The sequence below is a fragment of the Stomoxys calcitrans genome, chromosome 2 (genome assembly GCF_963082655.1).
Source record: "Stomoxys calcitrans chromosome 2, idStoCalc2.1, whole genome shotgun sequence".
Taxonomy (NCBI): Eukaryota; Metazoa; Arthropoda; class Insecta; order Diptera; family Muscidae; genus Stomoxys; species Stomoxys calcitrans.
The window spans coordinates 207,361,749-207,375,352 of record NC_081553.1 but is presented as its reverse complement, the minus strand read 5'-3'; the positions used below and the strand labels follow the sequence as shown (position 1 = coordinate 207,375,352).

Sequence of the window (13,604 nt, the reverse complement as noted above, 5' to 3'; positions counted from 1 at the left end):
CATAAGCAAACACCACATAAAAAAAGTGTAAAGATTTCTAATCTTCCATATCAAAAACTTTCAAAAGATCACAAAAATGGCTTCAGTAGATATTGGTGGAACTGCTTCCGAGAATCACAAAGGTGGTCATGACATTGATGTCAAGGGTATAGCCAAAGTGGGAAATGAAAATTTAGGTGCAGGCGTGGGAGTCTTTGCCAAAGGCAATGATAAACATGGGCCCATAACCACAGGAGCCATGGCGGAATTGAGTTCGTAAGTATAAAATATGATAATAGTATCCTTAAAAACATTTCTTACATAATCGGCTTTTTAGAAACGGCCATGGTCTAGGAATTCAACATGCCAATACCCATGGTGGCAATAAGCTAGTGGCAGAAAATCTACGCATCAATGCTTTCAACAATGACAATCACAATTTGGATTTGAATGCCTTTCATGGTCGCACTGTACAACCAAATGGCCTTAAATATGATTCGGTGGGCGCCAATGCTTCCTGGAACCATGTCCAAGGTCATTCGGCCAGTTTGGAGTTAACCAAAATTCCCAAATTTGGCATATCCAGAGTGCAAGCAAATGCAAGTGCAAATCTTTGGACTTCCCCCAATCAGGCATCGTCATTTGGTCTGAATGCCTTTGGTAGTCAACATATTGCGGGTCCCTATCGTGGACAAAAGGATTTTGGTGCGGGTATGGGATTTACACATAGATTTTAGACTATTTAAAAACCTCTTATTTTAGTCTTAGTATATAATTATTGTATCTAAAATAAAAACGAAACTCGTTTACGTATATAAAAGTCAAAGTGATTTGTTTGGTTTTTTCCGTTCACGCGAAGAATAAAAGACGTTGCATAATAAGGCGCCATTATGGTCCTTATTATAAACAGGCTTTGTTGAAAACATTGACAACTTGTGAATGATTTTGTAAACATGCGGTGTCAATTTCTTGTACCGACCGTTATGAACATCATTCGTACAAAATACCAATACCAACCAATCCCATGGCATATTTTGTCCATAAACATTCCATTAAGAAGCATGGGCAAAGTTTTCATATATATTAGTGAGTGCTGTCCGATTCAAATTTAAGCTGAATGAAATGGTAGCTCCTTTTTATAGCCGAGTCCGAACAGCGGGCCGCAGTACGACAACCCTTTGGAAATAAGTTTTAACATGACTTCTATGCATGTCGGCAGCATAAAAAGGGGATAATTATGTTCGCGCCAGGATTCGTACCGAGGCTTTCAGTGTAATAGGCTAACATGCTAACCTTTGCGCTACGGTGGATTGAAAGTCATGTAAAGTGGAGAACAAATCTGATATTCAAATTTGTGCTCAAGTGTTTGCAGCGGCTCAACCCTAGAGCTGGCAAAAATATCGATGGTACTATCGATATTTAATTTTTTGACGGAATATCGATATATATTTTTCCGATGGATACTGTCGCAAAAGTTAAATTTTTTGCAAAACTAAACAAATATAAGCAATCCGACACTGAATGTATCCTTTAAGATGCATTTCGTTTATAGAGGGCGCAACTTTCATCCGACTAGGCTAACATTTTGTACAATGATTTCTCTCATGACTCCAACTGACTTTATTAACTTTGGTTTCATTTGGTCTGTGCATTGATTTTGCTTCTATATAAATCGATTTCCTGACTGCTCCTTCTCGTTTTCGTTTGAAATATAAGTGATAGGGAATTAATGGTTATATCGATACTATCGATATTTATTCTTAAAACTCTTAAAACAATCGAAAATATGTTGCGATTATCGATAATCGCAGATAAAATTTTTTTTAAAACCAGTAAAAGCGCGTTATGTTCGGCCGGGTCGAATCTTATATACCCTCAACTATGGATCGCATTTTACACGTTCTTGATAGACTGCCATCAGACTCACGTAGACATTTTCGTCCACTGTTATACCACAGGAACAGGAGACGAAAGATTCTGGATAATGCTAAGTGAGGATCTAGGAAGTCGAAACAAAACTCTTCGTGCAAAATTTTAGCAAAATCGAATAATAATTGAGGGTTTTTATGGCAGCTATATCAAAACATTTGCAGTTCAGGATGGGAAGTATCCATGGCCTGTCAACATCTGTGTAACCGTAGTTCCCATCTATCCACATCCGTACATGGGGGTCGTGGGGTCCACGTAACCCGATTCTCATTTGTCCACCTTTGCTGCCATCTGTCGATAGGAAGTCATGGCCTGTTAACATGTATATAACGTAGTTCCTATCTATTCACATCTGTACATGGGGATAAGTCGTCACGTCCACGTAGCCCGATTCTCATTTGTCCACCTTTGCTGCCATCTGTTGATAGTCTCCTCTCGTATGGCCCGTGATAGATCCGTTGGAACATCACCTTGTCCTCTCTGGGTGTTGCACCTCGCGGTGTGGAACCTAGCGCGCTCCATGGCCTGTAACTCTATCGGAACTTTTCCCGATATTGGAAGCGCTGCGGGCTCCGCTATTCTCTGGTAAGATGATGTGATCCTCAGAGCTGCCTTCCTCCGACCGATGGCAGGGATTTCGCTTGGCATGCTGTCTGCATTGTCTGGCCCCATATTTCGCTTTCAAAGAGGTGGATGCTATTGCATGTCTCCATTAAGAGTCTGCACCGGCTGGGGAGAGGCCCACTTATGTTTGCCATAAGTTGACTGAATTGTGGCGTTATCCTCGAGGCCTATGTTGTTGCGTGCCGGATTTGATCTGTATTGGTCAGCATTCTTTGCAGTCGAATCCCTCAATAATTGACCGATCTCTTGGTCTTCACCAGTATGTCGCCTAAGCGCATATCCACTTCTACTGGAATATTTTTTCTCGTTAGGAGTGGGAGCTCCATCTTTTGCAAGCCGTGGGATTCCAGCCAGTCCTTTTCTCTTAGTATCACCTGCTATAGTTTGCATTCTGCCCCTTCCATGTCCCTTGCCTTGATGGCTGCAGCGATGTTTTCAGCATATCCTACTAGAAATGCTCCGTCTGGCATTTCTAATCGCTGTATTCCCACATAACTGCCATTCTAAAAAGTTCCGGTCCAAGTATGGAGCTTTGCGCCGCTCCTGACGTGACCTCATATTCACTCGTCCCATCCTAAGAGTTATTGATAAGTACCCTGTTATGCACCGAAGTCTACCGCTTTGCTGTCACTGGCTAGAACAGACGTCTCAGTCATTGTGTCCGTCATAACACATAAACATGCTGACAGACTGAAGATTTCCAGCAACGACTTTTGCAGAAGCTCTAAGGACATCGAAGAAGAAGATGACTATATAACACCTTTTGTGTGTGTGTCCCGCATTAGCAGTCGGAAGGAGTTCCACTTTAGGTTCTCATTTCTTTGAGAACCTGTCTGATTGAGCGAATGTGAACATTCGCAAGTTGTTGGGCTTTTTAAAGCGATCTGGTTGGTTCAGCGGTAGGAACTAGAAGGCATCTTCCTTCTTCTGTTCCTGTGATATCACAATGGACGAAAACGTCTGAGTAAGTCTGATGGCAAACTGCCACTTAAACCTAACCTAGCTAACCTAACCCTGTTGTGCAAGTAACTTCTCATTTTTCCCATCAGAAACGCCGGCATATTACTATCAGAGGCTTTTGAATGCACCATTCTCATTTAGTTTGACCAATAGGACAATCAGCCTAGAGTGGTGGTTCCTTTACTTATCCACCGATACTGGCTCCGCTCGTAGACATTCCTGCCCTGCATGTTGTCTCATTGAGAGTCCACCTACTCCCTCAATGATGTCTTCCTGGAGCTGTGGTTTAGAAATCGCTCCAAAAGATTGCCGGCCGCATCCAGAATACAGAGTGGCCTGTATGGGGATGTGGGATCACCTATGCCCTTACTTATGAGCAGCAGCTTTTGTCTCTCCGTAGAAACGCCTTTTAATAGGCACCAATTAAACATTCTCAGAAGAAATTCCGGTCTGTTTTCAGCTATTTATCAGTTGACCTCTACCGGTACCGTGACCGGCGGTTTTTTTGCTATGGAGGCTGTGTATTCCTTAGCTCCTCTAGTGGTGGAGGGTATAAAAATCGTAAGAAATCCATTTTAAGAAGTAGCAAAACGTATGATTTTGGGGATGTGGGAGCACCTTTGACCTTGCTTATAAGCACCAGCTTTTGTCTCTTTCATACCTCCTGAAAAACATCTTCAAGTAAATACCGGTTAAACATAGAGCTAGCAATCTATCGATATTTGCAACATTCGATACTTTCGATATTAATAATAATAAATATCGATAGTATTGATATTATCGTTTATTTCTTTCCACCTATTCTTTTAATGAAAATGGGAACTAAAAATCAGGATATATGTTTATATAGAATAAAAAAAGCTATATCAGATTATGGGCCGATTCGAATTCAACAAAAAGAACGATTGCAAAATGTGTGATGATTCACGATATGATCGCTATTTTTATTTTCCAATTTTTCAAATAGTGTAACTTTGCCTATAGTTTCGATAGCAAATCTATCAATCGATTTTCAGCCAAAAACTTAAATATCGATAGCGCCATCGATATTTTGCCAGCTCTAGTTAAACATTCTCAGAAGAAATTCCAGTCTGTTTTCAGCTATTTGCCTGATGACCTCGGCCGATATTCTGTCGGGACCGGCGGGTTTTCTGTAAAAAACCGTTAAAAATTTATTTCAAGAAGTAGCAAAACGCACAGGTCCAACAAGTAAATATTAAAGCTGGCAAAATATCGATGGCACTATCGATATAAATATCGATAGTTTCTTTGACTGAATATCGATTGATATCTTTCCGGTGGATACTATCGCAAAAGTTAATTTTTTTTTGCAAACATAAACAAAACTAAGCAATCCGATACTGAATGTATCCTTTATGATATATTGCGCCTATAGAGGGCGCAATTTTCATCCGATTAGACTAACATTTTGTATAATGATTTTATTCATCACTTCCAGCTGACTTTATTAACCTTGGTTTTATTTGATCTTGATCTCCGGATATTTGCTTTTTATTTTCGTTTTCAAATATAGGTGATGGGAAATTAACTATAGTATCGATATTATCGATATTTATTATTCAAATTATCGAAAATATCGAATGTTCCCTCTCTTGACTTCTTGAGCCGCAATTGTTATTCGATTTCGCCGAAAATTTGCACGGAGTATTTAGTTTTGACTTGTTATTAATGTAGGAATTGCGAAAGGGTCAAATCGGTTCATATTTCGATATCTCATATAAAATGGACCTTCTATTTGACTTCTTTAGTCCACAGAAACCGAAATTGTTTTTCAATTTTGCTGAAATTTTCACGGAGGATCTTCTTATGAGTACCAACATCCGTGGTAGGTATTGTCCAAATCGGTCTGTAAACTAAAACAGGTCCCATTTAAATCGATCTTCCATTTTGACATCTTGAGCCTCTGGAAGCCGCAAATGCTACAATTTTGATTTGGCTGAAATTTTGTACATAAAGTAAACATGAGCCCTTAAAAAATCGTTTCTACTTGTTTCCATTGCTTTCGGTGTAGTGTTCCCCAAAATCAGTCACTGACTAAGAAGCCCACTTCCCATTTTATGCCTTCATGTCTTGCCAATCTACAAGTGAATGCGGGAATATATTGGTATTGAAACTTTGTCTTTATCGATTTCCATCGAACTATGCTGTGGACATGGTGTCGTGGTTTGAGATCATAAATAATGTCCGTTTGTACTTTTAAACGACTTCCGTTCATTTGTTTTTTGGTGTTTTCGCTTTCCTTGTAGTTTTTCCCCTCTCCATGGTACATGGTAATGCGAAATTGTTCCAACGCCAAGGCATAATAGCAGCCACACCTCCTTCTATCACCTCATCTAAGAGGAAAGCGTTTGGAAGGTATAGTAGTGGGGGTTGCCCTGGGAGGCTTTGAGGGCTGGCTCGCTGTCTGTTTGACTCCTTAAACGGAATAAGATGTTGGTGTATGCATGCGTCAAAGATAAAAATCTTCAATTTCTTTTTTTTTTTTTTTTGGGGGAGGTGGAAACATTCTTGCGTTTAAATACAGTCGATATGGAGGTATTGTTTTTCTCACAGCTTGATTAGGTTGTTATACGCTAAGAAAAATTGAGAGTTAAGAAGAAGATATACAGATGCAGACAATTTTCTGAAACAACAGCATTTTACCAAAACTCTGGAAAGTCAGACAAAGAGCGTTTTTGTTGAAAGTCATAACAAAACGCTCTATGCAAAATGTCAGCCCCTGCGTCTTCCAGGGGCTTAAAATGTCAAACCGTGAGATCGGTTTATAGGGAAACATTATCAGGATATAGACCGATTTGGACCGTACTTGGCACGGTTGTTGGAAATCGTAAAAGGAAACTATATATCTTAGCCAAAGTCTGATAAAATATTGAATATAAATTACTGCTTAGGCGAAAATGAAGAAAAAGTGTTCACTATTTTCAGCTGACTTTTTATACCCACCACCATAGGATGGGGGTATACTAATCTAGTCATTCCGTTTGTAACACCTCGAAATATTCGTCTAAGACTCCATAAAGTATATATGTTCTGGATCGTCTCGAGTTGATCTAGCCATGTCCGTCCGTCCGTCTGTCGATATCACGATAGTAATCGAACTCGTAGACGCTTGAAATTTTGCTCAGATACTTCTTATTGATGTAATCTCGAATGACCTATTCGAGATTACAAATGTGTCATATCGGTTCAGATTTGGATATAGTCATGTAAACCGATCCCGCGATTTGGCTTCTTGAGCCCCTGGGAGACACAATTTGAATGCAATTTGGTTGAACTATGGCGCATAGACTTGTGTTATAACTTCCAGCATCCATGCTAAGTATGAACCGAAACAGTCGGTTCATACTTGGCTGAGGTAAGTTCAGTCGTGTTCAGGGTCAACTTAAGGACCCACAAACCTTAAGTTATAACACAAGTTAATTATAGTCGACGGTTGCCAATTATGTTATAATCGACTTGTGTTATGTATCGGAGGCGAGGGGTGAGTAGGTTATCGCCTTCGGCTCTTGTTTGCGATCGTTCGGTTGTAGAAGCGCCTCCTGAAGGATGGGTGAGTTGGAGTCTGTTAATGTGGTCTCGGCTACTATAGTTTCGACGGTGAGGCCCTCCCAAGTTCTCGGCCCCTCCGTTGGTGCTTTTCGTCGGTGCGGTTACCTACGACAGTCGATTTATAACTGATCGGGATTGGTCGTCAGTTGTCAGTGCGGTCAATGGTATGGATCGCCGGCGCATTGTTAATGGACAATTTTTGTGTCGCGGACGCGGTGACGGCGTTCTCTGGTTTAGTGGTAGGGAAAGGCAGTTGCGCTTGGCCGGGCCGAATCTTGGGAACCCACCACCAAGGATTCTGCTAAAAATTTATGCATAATAAATTTTGTTGTCTGTCTATAAAATTTCAGCCAAATCAGACAAAAATCACGGCTCAAGACGTCAAATCGGGAGGTCGGTTTATATGGGAGCTATATCGTATTATAAACCGATTCCGACCGTACGTGGCACAGTTCTTGGAAGTCATAACGGAACACAAAATGCAAAATTTCAGCCACATCGGACTTAAATTGCGGCTTGTGGGGGTTCAAGAAGTAAAATCGGGAGATCGGTTTATAGGGTAGCTATATCAGGTTATAGACCGATTCAGACCGTACTTTGCACAGTTGTTGAAAGTCATAATGGAACAATACATGCAAAAGTTCAGCCAAATCGGGCAAAAATTGCGGCTTGTCAGGGCTCAAGAATCCTATGGCGGGGATTAGGTATCACCACTACATGCTCTACAGGATGAATAGATCTCTGGCAGGGGGACTTCTTTATATCGGAACAACAAGCTATTAACGTCCGACTATGCTATCTAAGGATGCGAACGGATTGCGGATGGAAGCTTTACGCGAATGTGAACGAATCGCGGAAGCACAGATATCGCTGATGCAAACGAATCGCGAATGCGAACCAAATGAGGAATTGAAGGAATCGCGGATGCAAAGGAATTGTGGATGCGAACGGGTCGTGGTTGCGAACGAGTCGTGGATGCGAGCAAAGCGTGGATGCGAGCTATGCGCGGATGCGAGCTGGGCAAGAATACGAACAAGACGCTGATGCGAGCTAGGCGCGGATGCAAGCTATGCGCGGATGCGAACGAATCGCGGATGCAAGCTAAGTGCGAATGCAAGCTAAGTGCGAATGCAAGCTAAGTGCGAATGCAAGCTAAGTGCGAATGCAAGCTAAGTGCGAATGGAAGCTTCGTGCGCATGCGAACGAATCGCTCAAGCCAACTAGGTTCGGATGCGAACGAATCGCTGGGCAAACACCTGGAACTATATTAAGACAAGCTGTTTCAATTACGGACACTGCCACTTATCTACTTTGGCCAGTCTTTCTCAGAGAGTTCACCTTGATGGCAGCAATGACCCAACCTTAAGATCATAAACGCACATGAATTGAATGTGAATTATTTCGAACATTGGAAAAATACAAGCAATAAAATAAACACCCAATATCGTATCAACACTCAATGATATCCATGGGTACTATTAATGACAAGTACAATAGATATGAGATATGAGAGAAGTATCCCCTGTTTCTTAATGGAATGTCCATTTAGTTTTTTAGAGAGGGAGTAGTCATAAGCATGTACACACGAGGTATGTTCGTTCGGTAGAACTACGAGGCATATCTGTTCGGCAGAACCATTCATATGCAGACAACGAGTATATGCGAGGCATGTTCGTTTTGTAGAACGAGTCGTAAGAAAACGAGGAAATGTTTGTGTTCGGTGGAACGAATCGTATGTAGACGAAGAAGGAGTAAAATCTACGTGTAGGCAAATGCTAACTGACGGCTAAATGAGTGCATACGCATGTATGTAATGTTTAGTAGATAAAACGAGTTCTGAGTAGACGAGGGGTGAGCAAGCGAGGTATGGCGAATAAATATTTGTTCGTCATCCCTCGTACTTGTACGGGCAAATGTAATTTGTCATGTAACAATTTTTAGTAAACAACAAAATTTTCAGCAATCAGCCTGCTATTGTGAAATGGCAAACGTTTTGCTGCAGCAGCAAAACTATTGTTGAAATAGCAGCAAAATTGACTACGATCAGTTGGCAGACAGTGTTTTTGATACTTATAAGCAGACTTTTTCTATGTGTGCAGTTTTGGCTTAGAATTGAAGTTGTTTTCACAGACAATGTCCAACAATGACCACTTGCTTTGATTCCTTTTAATTTCTCAACGTGTATTCAGTCATTTCGTATAAATGTGCTGCGTCTCTTTGTTTTGTTTTTCGGTAATTCATGTTATTTATTTAGTTTTCTTGTTTCTTCATCTTGCTCCCATTACAATTTGCTTGAACAGCTATGAAGGCTGCCTTATTTTGGTAAGGATACGGAGTTGGCGAAATGTATCGATGATTTCGGATAAGATCCACGACAGTCGTAATCGAAAATGTGGTTTTTGGTAGCTTCAAAAAACACATAAACCAACCTTATCCCTACTTCACCCCCCAGTAAATGTCGCAGCGCCACCTTATATTGTGTTTGGGTTCTTTTGACTCGAGGTGTCCTTTTCATTCTAAATGGCAAGTGTTGCGGTGGAAAATCTTACCATTTTGTTAGTGGCGTTGAAAAAAGGCTACCCACACTTTGATGGTGTTGAGGCAAGTTCTGATAGCGTTGGTCTGCTAAATTTTTTTTCTCGTTGGCTCTTGCTTTTGGAAAAAGGGGGAATAGTAAATGCCATGAGGTTTAAGTCTTGTCGAACTGTCACAAGAGGTTCGTCGTTGAAGATAAATGGCCCTCTTAACAAATCCCCAGAGTCAGACTTGGTGCATATTGGTGTGGCCGCCAAGAGGGTGATGACTAAAACACTTGGTGATTAATTGCCAGAAAATGTTATTGCTAAGCCATGTCAATATATTGCACAAAAATACACAAAATTAACTGGAAAACTATATTTAGAACTCTATTTATTATAATATATTTAGAAAAAATTTTAATTTATAAAATTTTTAACAAAAAATGTTGCATTTTTCACTCAAACAAATAAGTTAGGTGAAAAGAAAAATATCCGTATCTTGGACACACAAACAAATTTTTAAAGGCTTATGGAGTAGGCTTAAAACGGACTCCGAAGACCCAACAGCTGCGGTGTTATCATCAGGCCATAGCATGTTGTACGCCCCTCCTATAGACGTAGTTGCCTTGGCACCTGTAGTCAAGAGCATCATCAGACTAGCAATTGAGGAAAAGACGAATAAACCAGAGGGATGAGCAGCACATCCCCAGCTTTTAAGTAAAGGTGGTGTTTCCCATTTAGATTCAGACAGCGACAGTGTTAATGAAACAATCATTGCAGCCGAATCGGGAGATGACGGCTGTAGTTAGCGAAGGCTTTGCTCTAACCGAGAGAACCGAGAAAACGATATGGGACACGACGAAGAAGACAGAGGAATATGCACCGACAACGCAATCGGGCGAAAGTGCAGGATGCTGGAAGGAATAGAATTGACATTGACAATTGACATTGTGACTTCCAAAAGGTCCCCACTGCCATCACGGCAGGAGAAGATGGTCGTTGAAAAAGGTAATGAGCCGCCTTCTTACGTCCGAGTGACAAGGAAGCACAACAGAGTTAAGATGACTTATGCAGTCATCGATATCGTCAGTGCATCAGTTTGGATTACACCAGATCAACGGTGCCTAGTGATGCGTTTGGTAATGGAATGAGTTTTCAATCATATGTTGAATTCTGAAAGTGGTCCACTCATACAGATTATGAGGTGCGAGTATAGAGGGGACATCTTAAAGCTGCACTTTGCGTCAGCAGAATGTATTGATAACATCAAAAAGCTCGTTGGAAGTATCCACACTCCCCGGGGGCGCAAAGCACACAAATGATGTAAGCCTTAAACTAACAAAACCAAGAAGGAACTCTCCTCCTTCCTCCTTCTCCTCCCTGTGGAAGACCTCCCATTTCTCCACGACCATACAACCAACTTAGGAGAGTGGTATGGAAAGCAATTAACGATTTTGTAAGTAGCACAGAATTTCTTTTGTGAAAAACTTTCCTATAGCTCTTAAAAAACCACCCTACATATATGTATTGGGTTGCCCAAAAAGTAAATGCGGATTTTTAAAAGAAATGCATTTTTAATAAAACTTAGAATAAACTTAAATCAAATATACTTTTTTCCAACTTTTTTTCTAAAGCAAGCTTAAAGTAACAGCTGATAACTGACAGAAGAAAGAATGCAAATACAGAGTCACAAGCTGTGAAAAAATTTGTCAACGCCGACTGTATGAAAAATCCGCAATTACTTTTTTGGGCAACCATATCGTGAGATTCCGATCATGCATCCACTCCTGAATTGTCATCGGCTACAGTGCATTCGGTATCACGAAGACCTCTGTCTGCAATACGTAACACGTGTCCAGAAGCCTATATGAATCCTTTATTCAAAGGAGCTCAATCTAACTCCTGCACCGGTGCCCCCAGCCAATTTAGATCCATCCGTATATAAAGAAGGTTCTGAAAAGCCGGAGTATACCTCGTCCATATGTTCTCTTCCGAAAAAACGACGCCTTGCTTTCAACAAGGAATGACTTCTATTGTACAATATGTCGCATTTGTCAGCCCCCATTAGAATAGAACGGAGTTTGAGTATTGTAAAATTTCCGATTCCTTCAGCCTAAGGGCTACGGGCTAAGGGTATACGATCGAGCATGTCATTCAGCATCTATGACGAAGCATTCCTCTTTGTACCATATATCAGTACTGCAGCGGTAACCTGTGCCTTCCTGACCATGCTGCGGCTCACATGCACAGCAGCTCAGCGCCTAATGCCAAACCAAACATTCAAAGGTGCAAACCGCTACAGCAAACATCGTGCTGCGGTACTATGTACCATCTTGATCATCCTGCACACTACACAGCTGTTTAGAGCCTTATGACCTACCAGAGCATCATCCATAGGTGAGAACCTGCCGAACCACCGAAGTAAACATCTGGTGTAATGTCCCCAGACTAAACTATATCAGGTTATAAACTAATTCAAATCGTACTTACAATGGCTATGCAAAGACTTAGTGGAACACCACATTCAAATTTTAAACCAGAAAAAGAAGTCAATTGAGTCAATACTCCAAATTTGCTTTTGAACATTTTATTAAGGAACACCGTGGATACTTCTGTCATATCAAGCAGTGCTGTTCGATACAAGTTTAAGCTCAATGATAAGGGGCCTCTTTTTTTGCCGAGTCCGTACGGCTTGCCCAGAGCCCCGCCACTTTAATAGAGAAGTTTACACGGCTGATTACCGAAAGTAAATATCTCACAAGTGTCGGTAGCACTTACTTACTTACTTTACTTTAATTGGCTATGACAGAATATTTCTTCCACTAGCCGAACGTAGAATAGCGTTCCAAGCGATTCGATCTTCCGCGCTCATTCTAAAATCTCTGACACCAAGTTTCGAGGTGTCACCCAAAACTTGATCTTTTCATCGGGCTTTTGGTCTTCCCGTTTAGCGTGTACCACAGTGTTTGCCTTAAAAGACTTCTTTGATGGGGCTTCTTCATCCATTCTGACAACATGACCAAGCCAACGCAGCCGTTGTATTTTGATACGTGTAACTATGCTATCGTCGTCAGACAGCTCATACAGCTCGTGGCACATTTTACGAAGAATCTTTCTCTCAAATACTCCAGGCACTGCCTCATCTGCTTTCGTAAGTACCCATGCTTCAGAACCATATAACAGCACGGGTAGTATCAGTATCTTGTATAGTGTAATCTTCGTCAGTCGAGAGGTGGCCTTGTTTCTAAACTGCTTACTTAGTCCAAAGTAACATCTGTTTGCCAGTATTATTCTTCGCTTAATCTTAAAACTGGATAGATAAAGTTACTGACTGTCTCAAAGTTGTGGTTCCTAACTTTTTTCATTTTCTTTATCTGCTCGGTTGTGCAAGGCTTTTTGGGAGTTGATACCATCCATTTCGTCTTATCTCCATTTACTGCCAGACCCTTTTTCACTGACTCTCTTTCGATTCTTTTAAAGGCTACAGTTACTACTTCCGGTGGCCGACCTATGATATCGATGTCGTCGGCATAGGCGAGTAGCATGTGTTCTCTTGTGATTAGTTTGCCATACCTATTCACATCTGCATCTCGTATAATCTTCTCCAACAGGATATTAAAGAGATCACACGATAGGCTGCCTCCTTGTCTGAAACCTCGTTCGGTTTTAAATGGTTCGGAGATATTCTTTCCTATTCTTACTGAGGAACGCTTATCAGCAAGTGTCATCCTGCAGAGTCCTATCAATTTTGCAGGGATACCAAACTCAGACATGGCTTGAAATACCTTTGACTGTAAAGGAGTATCGAAGGCGGCTTTGTAGTCAACAAAGAGATGGTAGGTGTTGATTTGTCCTTCTCGGGTCTTTTCCAGGATTTGGCTCAGTGTGAATATCTGGTCCAAGGTGAATTTACCAGGTCTAAAGCCGTATTGATAGGGCCCAATTATCTCATTGACTTTAGGTTTAAATCTTTCACACAGTACGCTCGAGAGTATCTTGCATGCGATGCGGAGGAGACTTATT

At 41.1% G+C, this 13,604-nt stretch overlaps 1 protein-coding gene across 1 annotated transcript; it reads left to right on the top strand.

Annotated features, from left to right (window-relative positions):
- Positions 1–733, top strand: LOC106082494 (attacin-A-like). Its single transcript, XM_013245042.2, has 2 exons — positions 1–255; positions 317–733. The coding sequence occupies exons 1-2, from the start codon at positions 77–79 to the stop codon at positions 714–716; spliced, it is 579 nt and encodes a 192-aa protein (XP_013100496.2). The 5' UTR covers positions 1–76; the 3' UTR covers positions 717–733.
- Positions 734–13,604: the final 12,871 nt, after the last annotated feature.

What these genes read in the sequence shown, in the direction of transcription:
- LOC106082494 (XM_013245042.2), top strand. Translation starts at nt 77, where the DNA reads ATGGCTTCAGTAGATATTGGTGGAACTGCTTCCGAGAATCACAAAGGT. An exon ending in GCCATGGCGGAATTGAGTTC is followed by an intron (nt 256 to 316) that starts GTAAGTATAAAA and finishes TCGGCTTTTTAG; the next exon opens with AAACGGCCATGGTCTAGGAA.